The 17,149-nt window shown below is 45.5% G+C and overlaps 1 protein-coding gene across 2 annotated transcripts in view; it reads right to left on the bottom strand.

The window, feature by feature from the left end:
- Positions 1–17,149, bottom strand: part of DNAAF11 (dynein axonemal assembly factor 11) — an 81,158-nt gene that overhangs the window by 20,750 nt on the left and 43,259 nt on the right. For both annotated transcript variants that reach the window (XM_083144860.1, XM_083144859.1), the window contains exon 11: positions 510–586. In XM_083144860.1, the coding sequence (XP_083000986.1) occupies positions 510–586 (77 nt within the window). The remainder of the gene's footprint in view (positions 1–509; positions 587–17,149) is intronic.

Genomic DNA, 17,149 nt, shown 5'->3' with positions numbered 1-17,149 from the left:
TCACTGCGGGGGAGACTCGCTTAGCACACAGTCACTGCGGGGGAGACTCGCTTAGCACACAGTCACTGCAGGGGGTACTAAGTGAATGTAAATAGCTACTAGATGCCCTTTAGCTCAATGAGGAGCCCCGGGCACCCAAAATCCTAGTTTTGGCCCTGCCAACACACTACTGGCCTGGTTAGAATTTGGCCGCTCAGTGTATATATTCTGATGCAGCAGCTCCACACCACTATATAGAGACGTGCAGAGCTCCTAATAAGCTTCCATTCTGCAGGCATATTAGTGGGATGGTTCCGGATCCTCTGGCCTCTGGTGCCTGCAGCTATACAGCAGCATAAATACCGGGACCAGTAAATAATCCTCTATCCCGTGGAAGAGCCGCTCTTAGCTCCGTTCTCCGAGGCGGACTCTTACAGCGAGGTTTATCACAGTCATGATTACTTTTCTCTCCTGCGAGCTTACATTTATATTGCTGTGTTATTAAGGTTAAAGGTGTAATTGAACTTTACCTGTTTTGTACATTATTGCAGTTGTGTCTTTTCGGTGGAAGTGAAGGCGCCCTCCTTTTCTGAATGAGCTCCGAGGCCTGAAATATAAAAGGAATGATTGCTACTGACATAGTCTATGCTTACAAAGGTGTACAAAGATAAGTCCTAGGTATATTTATGGTAGACGCTACTATATATCTGTTGTCGATGCACAGATCATTTATTGGCTGAAGATATTCATGACAATGCAGCCTAACTGGCCGTTACAGTGCGGCAGCAAGCTACGGGATCCAAGATGGGCCATGGCAGCTACAGATGGGACATTACAGTAGGTGACATTTTACCTGCTACAATCTAACAACACTGAAATTAGGCCACATCAATAGAACATTTACAGGCAAACATTTGGCAAAGCCAATTGGATGGTCGTCCAAGTTCCTGTTATTTTCTTTTATCGTCCATTGGCAAACACAAGGGGGGGGGGGGTGCAAGTTACAGTGCCTTTAGCTGCCTTAACCCTGGAAACTGTTTTTGTGTGTGTGTGTGTGTGTGTGTGTGTGTGTGTTAGTGTTAAACCTCGCTCTAGTACCTTGGGTTTCACCACATGTAAAAATGCAAATTTTAAGAAAAACATGTTACCAAAAATAAAAGCCCCACAATAATATTTAAAAAAATGTAGATATAAAAAACAAATCTGGCCTTTCATTATGTGTGGTTACCTTGGGTACTCCGTTCCCTTTGAAAGTCCTGAGACTGGGGCAAGTCTGCGTTCGAAGGTGTCCAGCGTTTCCATGGACGTGCCAACAGTTTTTGTGAGCACGCCCATGAAACGCTGGGTGGATCCCAGCGACCACCCCCTGTCTGTCAATCATTTTGCGAACGCCCCGACGAGTGTAAAACATGCCGAAGGCCGCATGAGCGACTAGATTAAGCGAGAGCTGCATAAGCGTGAGATTATTTAACATCCATTGAAATTTCTGATTGGTTAATGAAATATATTGTTGCTAGGCAGATTACCCATGAGCCTTGGAGTTTGTGTTTTGAGGGATAGCCAATTAGGTAGTTAACCCCTTAAGGACGCGGCCTATTTGGGCCCAAAGGACGCAGCCCTATTTTTCAAATCAGACATGTGTCAATTTATGTGGGAATAACTTTCTAATGCTTTTACTTATCCAACTGATTTTGAGATTGTTTTCTCGTGACACATTGTACTTTAAGTTAGTGGCAAATTTTGGTCGATACAGCCTGTGTTTTTTTGTGAAAAATACCAAAATTTGGAAAAAAAACTGAAAATTTTGCAATTTGCAAAATGTTAAATTTTCTGCTTGTGAGACAAATAATCATACCACTCAAAATAGTTAATAACTAACAAAGACCATATGTCTACTTTATGTTGCCATCATTATTTCAGCCTCCTTTTAATTTTTTTGGACACTAGGAGGCTTAAAATATAAATAGCAAATTCTCAAATTTTCAAGAAAATTTCAAACACTGATTTTTTTAGGGACCAGTTCAGTTCTGATGTGACTTTGAGGGACTTGTATGTGAGACACCCCCATAAATGATGCCATTTCAAAAACTGCACCCCTCACAGTATTCAAAACAGCATTTTGGAAGTTTGTTAACCCTTTAGGTGTTTCACAGGAATTAAAACAAAGTGTAGGTGAAATTTCAAAATTTCATTTTTTTAGCAGATTTTAAATTTTAATACATTTTTCTAAGGAACACAGTAGATTTTACTAGAGAAATGTGACTAAAAATTGATTCCCCCAATTCTTTTGTTTTCATAAATATCCTATATGTGGCCCTAGTGTGCACGTTGACCAAACCACAGGCTTCATAATAGAAGGAGCACCTACTTGATTTTGGAGCCTCCTTTTTATGAGATTATTTTTTATGCACCATGTAGGTTTCTAGGCACCATAAGATGCTAAAAGTTAGGAACCTCCCCCACAAGTGACCCCATTTTGCAAACTACACCCCTCAGGGAATTTATCTAGGGGTATAGTGTACATTTCAAACCCCCAGGGGTTTCACCAATTTTGGTACAACTGGGCTGTGAAAATGCAAAATTACATTTTTTTACACAAAAATGAAGTTCTGGCTCAAAATTTTTCATTTTCACAAGGAATGAAGGAGACAAAGCACCCCAAAATCTGTGCCGCAATTTCTCCCGAGTACGGCAATGCCTCATATGGGACCAAAAAATACCATTTGGGTGCATGGCAGGACTCAGAAGGGAAGGAGTGATATTTGGATTTTGCAGCACAGATTCTGGTGGAATGAATGGTGGGTGCTATGTCGCATTAGCAAGACCCCCGAAGCACCAATACAGTGGAACCCCCACAAGTGACCCCATTTTGCAAACTACACCCCTCAGGGAATTCATCTATGGGTATAGTGAGTACTTTGACCCCACTGGTGTTTTGTCAAATTGTTAGGCATCGATACGTGAAAATGAAAAATGACATTTTTTCCATTAATTTGTAGATTCACCCCATAATTTTATACTTCCACAAAGGGCAATAGTAGAAAAAGCACCCCAAAATTTGTTACACAATTTCTCCTGAGTATGGCAATACCCCATATATGGTTGTAAAACGCTATTTGGGCAGACAGCAGGCTTCAGAAGGGAAGGTGCACCATTTGGCGTTTTTGGCGCAGATTTTGCTGGAATGGTTTTCATGCGCCATGTTGCATTTGCAGAACCCCTGTTATATCAGAGCAGTCAAAAACCCCAACAAGTGATACCATTTTGTAAACTACACCCCTCAAGGAACTCATCTATGGGTATAGTGAGTACTTTAACCCCACTGGTGTTTTGTCAAATTGTTAGGCATCGATACGTGAAAATGAAAAATGTAATTTTTTCCATTAATTTTTGTAGATTCACCCCATAATTTTATACTTCCACAAAGGGCAATAGTAGAAAAAGCACCCCAAAATTTGTTACAAAATTTCTCCTGAGTATGGCAATACCCCATATATGGTTGTAAAACGCTATTTGGGCAGACAGCAGGCTTCAGAAGGGAAGGAGTGCCATTTTATCACAGAGTTTGCTGGAATGGTTTTCGGGCGCCATCTTGCATTTGCAGAGCCCATATTGTACCTGTGCAGTGGAAATCCCAAGCAAGTGATACCTTTTTGTTACTAGCCCCCCTCATGGAACTCACTTACGGCCGTAGTGAGCATTTTGACCCCACTGGTGTTTTGTCAAATTGTTATGGGCTGTGAAAATAAAAAAAACTAATTTTTTCCATTAATTTGTAACTTTAGATCAAAATGTGCCATTTTCACAAGGGTTAATAGGAGAAATTGTGTAACATATTATGGGGTGCTTTTTCTCCTGAGTATGGCAATAGCATATATGTGTTTGTAAATTTCTGGGTACTTATGTAGTATCTGGGCTGCCGATTTTTTGATTGTATGCCTTAAGTTAAGGCATACAATCAGATGCGATGCGATGCGATATCGCATCGCATCGCATACGATGCGATGCGATGACCCGATTTTTCCATAGGATTCAATGTTAAAATGGACTGAGTCCATTTTAACATGGAATTCAATGGGAAAAAGGGGTCCTTTTCATACCCCTACTATCCAAGTGGGCATGGAGTTGGATATAAACCTGTGGCGAGCGTAGCGAGCCACCGAGCCCGAAGCGTGGCGAGCGAAGCGAGCCCCGCGAGGGGACGGTATTCTGTGTCCCCTCGCGGGGCTCGCTACGCTCGCCACGCTTCGGGCTCGGTGGCTCGCTACGCTCGCCACAGGTTTATATCCAACTCCATGCCCACTTGGATAGTAGGGGTATGAAAAGGACCCCTTTTCCCATTGAATTCCATGTTAAAATGGACTCAGTCCATTTTAACATTGAATCCTATGGAAAAATCGGGTCCATCGCATCGCATCGCATCGCATGCGATTTGGTCGGGTGCGATGCGATGCGATGGACCCAATTTCAAAATCGGCAGCCCAGTTACTACATAAGTACCAATTTCTGTTTGGACACATGGCAAGACTCAGAAGGGAAGGTAATGGCATGCGGCTCTTTGTACAAGCTGTGTGGAGTACATTAAAATTCAAGGGAAGTGTGATATATCTTAAAACAATCTTTGATACACAAGCCTGGTTGTGTGGGGCAGGTTTCACATTGGTAAGTTGTGTCCTTTCTTATCCCCTTTTTGTAGCATACTCTACATCGTTTCTGGGACCTTCCTTTCTTTCCAGTGTGGGGGACTTCACTCGGAAAATGTTGCCCTGGTACAATTCGCGAGGCCTCGCTTCCAGAAGTACTAGGGCCCCCCTGTTCCTGGTTGCCAAAAATAAGGGCCTTTATTACTGCCTCTTGGTACTCCAGGAATGTCCCCCTTTGGCCTGCACATCGATGTAGTACAAATGCGTTGTACAGTGCCATTTGTACTATGTGTACAGCTAATTTTTTATACCAGAACCTTGTTTTTCTCATAGCACTGTAAGGCTTCAGCACTTGATCTGACAGGTCGACCCCCCCCATGTACCTATTATAATCCACAATGCAGTTGGGTTTTGGGGTTTCGGTACTTGTGCCCCGCACTGGGACAGGGGTGCTGCTATGGCCATGCACTGTTGTCAAGATAAGGACATCTCTCTTGTCCCTATACTTGACACACAGTACATTGTCGCTGCATAATGCCCTGCTCTCGCCCCTTCTAAGTGTTTGCCCAAGCAGCGACCTAGGGAGGCTTCTATTATTTTTACGTGCAGTGCCGCATGCCACAGTACTTCTGGAAGCGAGGCTTTTGAATAGTGGGACGCTGGTATAGAAATTATCCAGGTACAGGTGGTATCCCTGGTCCAGCAGTGGGTGCACCAAATCCCACACTATCTTCCCACTAATTCCGAGTAAGGGGGGGCATTGTGGGGGGTCTATTTTTGTGTCTCTACCTTCATATATCCTAAATTTGTGTGTGTACCCTGATGTACTCTCACACAGCTTGTACATCTTCACGCCATACCTTGCCCTCTTACTTGGCAGGTACTGGCGGAATTGGAGCCTCCCTTTGAAATGTACCAGGGACTCATCTATTGAAATGTGCTTCTCGGGGATGTATGCCTGGGCAAACTTGGTACTAAAATGGTCTATTAGGGGTCTAAGTTTATATAACCGGTCATAATTGGGGTCATCCCGGGGTGGGCACTGTGCATTATCCCTATAATGGAGAAACCTAAGGATCACTTCGAAGCGGGTCCTTGACATAGCCACACGGAACATTGGTGTATTGTATAAGATGTCTGTGCTCCAGTAGGACCTAATCGTGGGCTTCTTCACTAGCCCCATGCACAGTACAAGGCCCCAAAATATAACCATTTCATTTTTATGTACAGGGGTCCACTTGCGGGGCTGGGCATAATTAGAGGTGGGGTTTTGCTCAATAAATTGTTGGGCATAAACATTAGTCTGGGTGACCATTAGATCAAATAAATCATCACTAAAAAAAAATTAAAAAAAGTCCAGCTCTCTGAACCCTGCTGAATTAAATTGTATTCCTGGATTCCCTGTGAACTCAGGGACCTGGGGTACGTAGTTTTCAGGGGTTGTCCATGTGGGGTCAGAGGACTCGACTACTGCAGTGGGAGTCCTGCGTTGCCTCCTCGGGGGTTCATCAGAGTCACTAGATGATGAAGAGGATGACAAACGGAAATTTGTCTCATCCTCGCTAGCAGACTCAGTTTCAGAGGCCAGAAACGCGTATGCCTCCTCGGCAGTATATGTTCGTTGGGCCATAGTTTTATTGGTGTATGTATTTATGAGGTGCTTCAACACGTGTGGGGTTTTGTAGCACTGACAATGTGCAAATGCACTGCAAAAATTATGGTGTGCGAATGCACTGAAAAATTATGGGGTACAAATGCACTGAAAAATTATGGTGTACAAGTAACGCAAAGAAAAAATTATGGGGTACAAATGCACCGAAAAATTATGGGGTACGAATAACGCACAGAAAAAATTATGGGGTACAAATGCACCGAAAAATTATGGGGTACGAGTAACGCACAGAAAAAATTATGGGGTACAAATGCACCGAAAAATTATGGGGTACGAATAACGCACAGAAAAAATTATGGGGTACAAATGCACAGAAAAATTATGGGGTACGAGTAACGCACATAAAAAATTATGGGGTACAAATGCACCGAAAAATTATGGGGTACGAATAACGCACAGAAAAATTATGGTGTACGGATAAGGTACAGAAAAATTATACGGATCACAACACACAAAATTAGGTGGTGACTACAGGGAGGGTGATCACAGCACAGATGACCACAGGGAGGGTGATCCCAGCACAGATGACCACAGGGAGGGTGATCCCAGCACAGATGACCACAGGGAGGGTGATCACAGCACAGATGACCACAGGGAGGGTGATCCCAGCACAGATGACCACAGGGAGGGTGATATAGGCAGGGGTATTGTGGTGATCAGCGCAATTTTACACAGCCTAAACTCTGACACAGCTCTGACACAGCTTCTCCTTCCAAGGCTCTAACACAGTGAGAGGGTTAGAGCCCGGGAAGAGAAGCAAAACACCCCTTTTACAATAGAAAGGCTGTGATTGGTGTAGTCAGGACTGACTGACCAATCACAGCGATCGGCGGGGCGGGACCACTCTGATTGGTCCGCGGGCGCACTGACACGATCGGCTGCTGTTGATGACAGCAGCCATCTATACTATGTCGCCTTGTCACTTGACAAGGCGACATGACACAGCGGGGATGTACCTGTACGGCAAGGTGCGCGAACTACCCCGCTGCCGTGACGTACAGGTATGTCCGCGGGCGGGAAGGGGTTAAGGGGCTGTAGCTTTGATCAGGCTATATTAGGGGGATTGGAATAATTCTACTTCCTCTTGAGTCCTGGAAGAAGATAATTGGGGCCTGTCAATATTGCTGTCTATTCTTTCTCCCTTTTTTTCACCGCTGGTAGCACGCATTCCGGAGTTGACCCGTTGGTTGAGATGTTACTCACACAGGGCCAACGCTGAGTTTTGTATCCCCCAGTCTGTTTGCGTGGTCTCTCACAGGAATTTGAAGTTGGCTAGGGACTTGCCTCATGTGGTACGACAGAAATGCGGGCCAAGGTGGAGATGGGCAGGATGGTCAGCCCTTTTCCATCTAAGCCACTGCCTGACTTGTGCATATCCCCTTTGGGGGTGGCGCCTAAGAAAGTTCCCAATAAATACCTGTTGATTCAACTTCTGTCCTACCCTCGTGGCTCTTCCATTAACGACGCAATTCCTGACGAGTTCTGCAGCATTCGCTGTCAATTGTTTGATGAGGTCCTGGGCCTCATTTGTAGTTTCGTGAGTGGTGCGCTCATGGACTGCTGTCCATGCGCTCATGAATCTGCTGTCCGCCTTTTGCTGCTTCGCCAGGACTCGTTACATTTTATGGGTTTTCAGTTAGACCAGGCAAGTCCAAACTATGGCCCTCCAGCTGTTGTGAAACTACAAGTCCCATCATGCCTTGCCACAAATTTGCTATTAGGGAATGCTTAAACTATGGCAAGGCATGCTGGGATGTGTAGTGTCACAATCGCTGGAGGGCCAAAGTTGTGATTTCCTTTTTGTGGTCGTCTGAGCCGGCTCCCAATTCCCGCCTGCAGCTGTTTACTGACACTGCGGGGTCTTCGGGTTTCGGTGCGTTTTTCCAGGACGAGTGTTGCACAGCTCCTTGGCCTCCATCATGGATCTCTTGCTGCTTCACAGCTAATCTACTGCTGGAGTTGTTTCCTATTATTGTGGCTGTTAAGTTGTGGTCCAGCAAGCTGGCTAACCAGACAACTTGGGGGTCGTACAGGCGGTCAACAACCAGTGAACATCTTTCCCACAGGCGTTGAGGCTGCTTCACCACCTGGTGTTACACTGTCTACCTTGCAACATCCATTTCACTGCGCAGTATGTCCCCGGGGTGAATAACGGCATTGATGATGCTCTGTCCCTTTTTAATTTCTTGAAGTTTCAAGAGCTGGCCACGGGATCTGCATCCTTGGGTCTTACTTGTCCACGTTCTGTATGGCATATTGTAGAACAGGCATGGCCGTGTTAGCCCTGAAATCCCTGGCACCTTCGACTCTTAGGGCCTATTCAGCAGCATGGCATGACTGGGTGGCCTGTCAGATGGCCTCGGAGGGCAGCGGTAAGTCAGTCGATGACTGTTTGTGGACTTTCGTGTGGGCTTACTACAAACGCGGTAGGTCCAAGTCCGCTATGATGGCTGCCTTGGCCAGGATATCTTTCTATGCCCGGCTGCGGTCACAGTTCTGACCCAACCAGATCTTTTGTACTAACAGAGGCTCTTAGAGGTTGGGCTAAGGAACAGCCAGTTGCAGCGGACTCTCGGAAACCTATTGATTTGCAGCTGTTGCCCAGTTTGATAATGGGTTTATCGGGTTTAAGGGAGCTAGTGGCGGCTAATAAGAGGTCTGCTGATAAGGGTCTTTATTTGAAGACATTGGTCTTCCAGGACAGGCTGATAATGTGCAAGATCCACCATTCCAAGACGATCAGTTAGGCAAGGGCCGTTGGGTGTCTTTGAAAGCTCTGGCTTCCGAGGACCACTGCCCAGTGCGACTAGAGAAGGTTTATTTGCCTTATAGGGCTGCTGCAGGCTCTTTAACATGCTTTCAATTTTCTGCTGTGTTTAAGTGTTGTTTAACTTCTTTGGGGCTTCAGGTTGCCAAGTACAGTACGCATTGGTTCCATATTGGAGCAGCCGCCTGTGCTGTGGTGAGCAGACTTCCAGCGTCTGCCATTCAGGAAATGGGGCATTGGAAATCCACCGCTTTCAAATCTCATGTGCGTTTAGATACGGTTTGATGTTGCGCTCTTTGCGCTGACTCAAAAACAATGTTTACCCACCAGTTTTGAAACTGCTAGCGTTCCGGAATTGGGGGTGTGAAGGGATGGTACTTGTGTATTTGCAGGGCGTCCAATTTACATACGTACGGCAGTGTAGGAAAATCGCATTGCATTGCATGCAATTTTTCTGTGCAATGCAATGCGATTTTTCATTGTATAAGCACCCATACCATGAGATGTGATGGTACTTCATTTTAAAAGCACCCATGCACACCCCCACTATCCACTTCACCCCGAAGCGTGGCGAGCGCAGCGAGCCCCGCGAGTTACAGGTTACGCGTCCTCCCGTCCTTTTCATCCCCCCACTATCCCCCACTATTCACGTCGGCGTGGAGTTGATCTTATAAAGTGTGGCGAGTGCACCGAGCCAGAAGCGTGGCGAGCGCAGCGTGCCCCGCGAGGGGACGCGGATTACTTTACATGTATTACGCGTCTGCTCGCCACGCTTCGGGCTCGGTGGCTCGCCACACTTTATAAAGTCAACTCCATGCCGACGTGGATAGTGGGGGAATGAAAAGTTCGGGAGGATGCGTAACCGCGTCCCCCTGCGGGGCTCGCCACGCTTCAGGGTGACGTGGATAGTGAGGGTGTGCATGGGTGCATTTAAAATGAAGTACCATCACATCTCATGGTATGGGTGCTTATACAATGAAAAATCGCATCGCACCGATTTCACTACGCAGAATAGCCCACTAAGCAAATAGCTTAGTGGGCGCCCTGCTAATACACAAGTACCGAAGGGATTTTTTTAATTTTTCCTCCGTGTTCAGGACTAATTACAGTTGGCTTCCCCCCTCAAGTCCACTGGAGGTTTATTAAGGTTTTCACCTTCACTTGTTTCTGTTACTAATGTTTTTTGGTTGTGTATGCTAACGTTACAGTTTAAGTCTTACTGATGTTAACCGATTAGGGTCTTTTTCAGTCCCCTCCACCCCTCATCATCACTCAATCAGGTCTGGTTCCTTGGTCATTCATTTGCTTTTGGGCTTCGAAGCATCCTATAGCGACCAGTGCATCTGTTTTATTAGGGGGGCAGACTAGTGCGTTGGTTCGGTGCCCGGGGCCTGAGCTGGGACGGTGTGTTGCATTTGCTGTGTGCCAGGGAACATCAGTGGGGCTGCCCAGATGTGTTGTTTATCCACCTTGTTGGGAATGATTTAGGCCGGGTGACAGGCATGGGTCTCATCTTCCAAGTAAAAGCCCACTTGGAGCGAATAGTTTTTCGCTGGCCAGGGGTTCGTGTCGTGTGGTCTGACATTATACCCAGGTATCATTGGAGAGGCTCACTGATCAGCAATGGATAGGGCCAGGAGAAAAGTTAAATTTGCTGTTTCCAAATTTGTGATGTCTTTGGGTGGCACTGCGGTGCGGCACCCGTCTTTAGTGCGAGATACCACCTGTATTATAGGGAGGATGGTGTGCATCTGCCGGATGATGGTATGGCCGTTTTTCTTGAGGCTGGTGAGTCCTGCCTCCACGGGGGACTTTGGGAGTGTCTTCGCCATGCCATAGAAGGGGCGGTGAGACCGTCACAGTACGGTTTATGCCTTTAGCTAGATGGGGCATTTAACGCCGCCATGTTACAAGTTGGGGCGTGTTAGTTGCCGCCATTGTTAACACCTATTGACTTGAGCTGGTCGTTTATGGTGCCTACCTTGCCATCCCTTTTACAAATAGGGTCATACCAATTAATAAATATTCTATGACCTTTTCACTTATGCAGTTGTTGTCCGTGTGTTTATTTTTAGTGGTAAGACTGTGTCCTTTTGATTTATTTCTAGGGGTAATACGTTAAGTTGGTGTTAAGAGTCAATCATAATAATTCAATAGACGCCTTATGTGCTTGCGCACATGCCCACCATTGGAGACAGGGCTTAATTCGCTGCTCAAGGAGCAGGTCTGAATCGGACCCTTAATGCGGTGTGTTTGTGGCTTACTGAATAATGCTGACGCTAAGATAAAGTTATGTGCGTATCTGTCTCCGAGATAATTGGCTTTGATAAATTATGGATAACAGAGTTCTCAGAGCTCAGATCAGATGTCACCACCTCGGGATCACGTCCAGTGGAGCTGTGAGAATTGGGCATTAGTGAGAGACTAATACGTGAATGAGACGCTGTCATCTCCGAGTGTTACCGCAGCAGCTGCTGTGATAGATACATTTGTTCCCGATGAAGTCGTTTAATGACGTTTTACATTTTACAATGAGAAGGTGGAAATGAAACTAGATTAATATGTCAAACGTTTTAGTCAGCCGTGAAAGTGTAAATTAGGTGAATAACACGCTGCCGTATGACAGACGATTCCGGTTCTATAAATATCAGTGTAAATGTAATAATAGACTACTGGATACGGGTGAGGGATAAAAAAAATTTCAGCTGTCCAGCTACTGCAGTGCTCCAAAAGGTAAGTTTAGTTTATAGGGCACTTGTGAGATTTTGTCAGATTTGACCCAATTCAGATGGATCCAGTGGCGGATTCAGGGGGGGGCACCCGGGCACGTGCCCCCCCTGTCATTCATTTTGTAGATGAGGACCAGAGCTTTCCAACGAGCCCAGCCCCATGTCTCTAGCCCCCCGGGAACCGGAGATATCGCCTGGCAAAGCTGTAACATTTGTTCCCCATAGGATAATACAGTATGGGACCCGTCAATTCCGACCCCCACCCGGTTCCGACGGCTGCCAGTTCCCCCCCTGGCATCACAGGAGCTTGTGGTTGATGTCATTCAATTCCAAATCGCTGGGCCTTCAATATGATATCAGGATGGTCCATATCGGTCAATTGGTTCCAGAGATATAGCGTGTAAATCGATTTTTTTATTTTTGAAATGTAATTTCATGGCTGTTCATGTTCTTTGAGGGCAGATTACTCTGGAACCAAACGTTCCAGTTTCACTGGACCAAAATCATTCAAAGCCCACTCAAAAGTTCTTCAATATGATACTTGTCTCATGTAAATGGGTCAGTTAGTTCCGAAGATATAGCCGGTTAAATGAGATAACTGGTTAAAGGGGGGGAGGGGTGGTTTTCTCTCCCCCTCACACCAGAAAATGCAGGGACTAGGCTGGTGTAAAAAAGGCCAACCTGGGAATGCATTTTCTGGTGTGAAATGGGTATTATTTCAAATAGCTGGGACCTGCAGTGCTCGGAATACAGCCAGCCTCTGCCACTGTCAGTGGCTATCACTTCTGCCTGGCGGCGGCTGTCCCCCATTTACCACGAGCATGTATTCCCCATTGGCAATGAGCATGTAATCCCACATGGCAACGAGCATGGAACCTCTGGCAATGAGCATGGAACCCTTGGCAATGAGCATGTAGATAAGCAGCACTTACTGTATGTAGCATAATTTTTAATAGGCATTATGGTGTTTGGCATAATACATAATGGACATCATGCCGTGTAACTTAACGTGCAATGGACATTATGGTGTAAATGTTTAATGCGCGCCTTTGGTGGACAATGTCCCTGTTTATGAAGCATATTGTGAATTTTGTCTTAATCTGTGTGGCATTATGTGAATTCTGGCTCAATCCGTGTGGCATTATGTGAATTCTAGCTCAATCCATGTGGCATTATGTGAATTTTGTCTCAATCCGTGTGGCATTATGTGAATTTTGGCTCAATACGTGTGGCATTATCTGAATTTTGACTCAATCCGTGTGGCATTTTATGAATTTGGCTCAATCCGTGTGGCATTATGTGAATTTTGGCTCAATCCATTTGGCATTATGTGAATTTTGGCTCAATCCATTTGGCATTATGTGAATTTTGGCTCAATCCATTTGGCATTTTGTGAATTTTGGCTCAATCCGTGTGTTATTATGTAAATATTGGCTCAATCCGTGTGGCATTATGTGAATTTTGACACAATCCATATGACATTGTTTGAATTTTGGCTCATTCCATTTGGCATCATGTGTAAGGGGCTAGTATTTTGTAGCATAATGTGTAGAAGTTGTATATGGTGTTGTACACTACACTCAAGGACATGCCCCCTGTTGAGTGGCCACACCCCCTTTTCCAGAGCGCGCCTTCGGCGCGCGCACAGCTACATCCTTCACTTTTGTTGCCATGGTGGGCCTATTTTTAATCCCATTGCCACCCTCTCTCTGCCGCTCTTTTAGCATGTACACTGGCACCACTAACACTGGCCCTCCCCCACCTAAACCCTCTTTTATCATGGTGCCCCCCCCTGTCATTTTATCCTGGATCCGCCCCTGGATGGATCGGGCCAAATTTATCTGACAAAATCTGATCTGCCTGATGCTGTAGGATCCCGTATATAGTATACTGCTGCTTAAGAACCTCTTGGGATATGGAATTACAACGGGAAATCTTCCTACTGTATCACTTAAAATCCCTCTCCTTTCCAGAAGGCAATGTCACGGACCCAGGAGATGTCAGCTGGCTCCCAGGCACCTACGCAGAGGCTAGATAACCGGAGACGTTCTGGAGCTTTCCTCCTCCATGCAGATGCTGCTGCTGAGGACTGACTGAGATCACCTTGGTCTGTCTATGTCCCCTTCCCCCAGAAGTGCACAATCTGTAACACCACAATCAATACACACACCAGGAAACAAATCCCAGCCCCTGGGGAATGCTCTAACACAGTGATTTTCCTACTGTAGTCAGACAGCCAGGCATTGTCTGGATGGAAAGGGAGATTGTCTGAACAGTCAACATACGTTCTCCTCACTGGTGAAGTCATAGCTACCTGCTACCCCATCCATGTAACCGTTCCAGCTAGAATGCCCTGCACTGATGGGGCAAAGCTCTTCTGGGTCCCCACTGCTAGGAACACAAGAGAGGAGATACAGCGAGACTGTCAGAGATTTATCATCACCAGGACTGGTCCTAGCCAAAGCTTCAGCCCGCGGCCCGCCTATTCCTTGGCCTCCTGACTGCACAGCACCGGGCTCAACCATCAGGGCAGTTGTGTCCCCCCCAAGTAATTAATTACCCCTCTTCTTTCAGTGACTGGCAGCATAGGGTTGCATTCTGATGTCACTGAAGTGTCATATTAGCAGCAGCTAGCAGCATGATGGGTATTATCACATTCACATCACATGTACATTCTAACCAACTGGTGAGCTGTATGAAACACAGCTACACTCAGGCACCATTGGCTTACCAGTGTACATGTAACAGTGAGTACAACCAGCGGCAGATTCGGGGGGGGGGGGGGGGGGGCACCAAGGCATGTGACAGTGGCTGTCAGTCAGCTTGTCACTACATCAAGAACTAGCTGGTGCACTGCACCATTGCCTACCGCTATTAAGCGACCCGCACCCAGTGGCTATATAATAAGTCAAAATGACTCCTCTTTAGTATGCTGCTGCATCAAACGAAGAAGACTTGGGGCCAGATTCTCTAAGCTTCAAAAGTGATAAAATGGAGAGTGATAAACAGCCAGCCAATCAGCTCCTACCTGCCATGTCACAGACTGTGTTTGAAAAATGTCAGACAGGAGCTGATTGGCTGGCTGTTTATCACTCTCTATTTTATCACTTTTAAAGTTTAGAGCATCCCTGAGGACGAGCCTGTGTGCTCGAAACATGTCGGAATAAAGCCAGTTGAGCACTGTTTCTAGAAATCTCTGAGTGACACCTTATTTGCCAGCCTTTGTACATACAGGCCTGCACCGGACTTGGGAAGGCACCAGGGTAAGAAAATTGGAGAGCTGCCATACAGGATTGCCGGAGTTTGCTTTGTGTGTGTGTGTGTATATATATATATATATATATATATATATATATATATATATATATATATATATATATAGTAGCTCCCGTGAGGGAAACAGCACTCACCAGACTTCATGCAATAGTGGTATAGTGGAACAAGGTGTCCCAGGTTTAATAATTCTTACTTGGAGCCTGCCTGATTGGGCAGGCTCCAAGTAAGAATTATTAAACCTGGGACACCTTGTTCCACTATACCACTATTGCATGAAGTCTGGTGAGTGCTGTTTCCCTCACGGGAGCTACTGTATCTACATAGTACTGTCCCTCGTGGACACTGCTATTTATACGGCACCCTAGCGGTTACCTTGTATATATATATATATATATATATATATATATATCTGGAGCATAAGCACCTGCACACACATCGTTCGCAGCAACAATCACTGGGTTGAGCCCAATTATTGTAAATATTTAAGACTACTGTAGCCATAGGGGAAGGGAGAGTCTTTGGAAAACACAGATTCTGAGCAAAGGTCTTATGGAAGTCAGGCAGACCCATGGGAACCCTAAACCGTTACTTCTATAGCAATAAACCACTTTTCCTGTACATCCACCTCACAGTACTGATACATTAGTCATTACTCTCAGTGCCATCACAGAATCACACATCACTGCTTAGGAATACAGTATAATGAGGGGCACCCCGAGGTCTCGGAGGAACAGATGAGAGATTGCATCCAGTAAGATACCGCTGTGTCCAAACTGCAGATCTGCACAAAGCCTGCTGTCTCTTCATCGAGATCACTGATTCCATATGGCAACCTAACCGCTATAAACACCACAATTTAAAGCAGAAGAAATCACATTATAGGAACATTTATGAGTACTCCGAAACCCTCTGCTGGACTGATTGTTATTTCTGGGATGGGGACAGGTCTCCTCCCGTGAGCTGCCGTGGGCGGGGGATGGAGGACAGGTGGGTGAGCCTATGATCACTGCTGCTCTGCAGGTGATCTCCGGATATATGCCGTGCGAAAGTGTACTGCAGTGAGCCTGGGTGGTGCCTAGCTGCTCGGGGAGCCCTGGACATGTGCCCAAAATCCAAAAGTGATAAAAATGGGGGACGTGTTACACCAACCTGCCCAAGACCATGCCCCAAGGCTCCGCATTCCAAATAATGTTACACTGGTTGGGAAACACTATAGTAGAATATTTTGTATGCAGATAAAGGGCCGGATGTACTAAGCTTCAAAAGTGATAAAATGGAGAGTGATAAACAGCCAGCCAATCAGCTCCTGCCTGTCATGTCATAGACTGGGTTTGAAAAATGTCACGCAGGAGCTGATTGGTTGGTTGTTTATCACTCTCCATTTTATCACTTTTGAAACTTAGTGCATCTGGCCCACAGTCTTAATTACATACAGAATATAGTCATGCTGTATATCATTTCAATTAGAAGCTGCATGGGTGTCTAGTTAACATCACAGGCAGTTCCCAGGGGGGGGGGGGATGAAACATGTACAGTATATGAACTATTTTGACAAATCAAATTATATTTAGCATTTTTAAGCTTAGAAATGGTTTTTAAAGTGTTTTTTTTCTGCAAATGTGCTCCCATTACTTCCTGGCCTGCAAATATTATACTGTGGCATTCCGGTTGCTTTGAAAAACAATTGGACGATTTGTGCTCTAAAAATAGTCGTATCGGATTTATATCCGTAGAGTTTAAGATGCACATTGGCCGAATTCTGGGGAAAAGTTAAACATTATAACATCCGACTTTTTCCCGGGACCCTAAAATCATATATCATTACATTCCAGCCCATATGTTTAGTTTTCAGAGAGACCCGTGGAATATCTATATCACAGTCTGACAGCTGATCCCGTGCTTCTGCTTCCCACCTGTGTGCTATGATAGCAGTGAATGTATGAGTGAGAGATTGGATCTTCTTTTGCACGAATGTAAAACTTATGACACCCCTATTAGTAAGAATCAGCACAGGGGAATAAGTAAGTTACCCCACAATGAGAGTCCAATGTTAGGAAGAATAGATGGGAATAGATAGGTTTGC

The sequence above is a fragment of the Crinia signifera genome, chromosome 5 (assembly GCF_055691185.1).
Source record: "Crinia signifera chromosome 5, ASM5569118v1, whole genome shotgun sequence".
NCBI lineage: Eukaryota > Metazoa > Chordata > Amphibia > Anura > Myobatrachidae > Crinia > Crinia signifera.
This window is presented reverse-complemented; position numbering and strand designations above follow the sequence as displayed.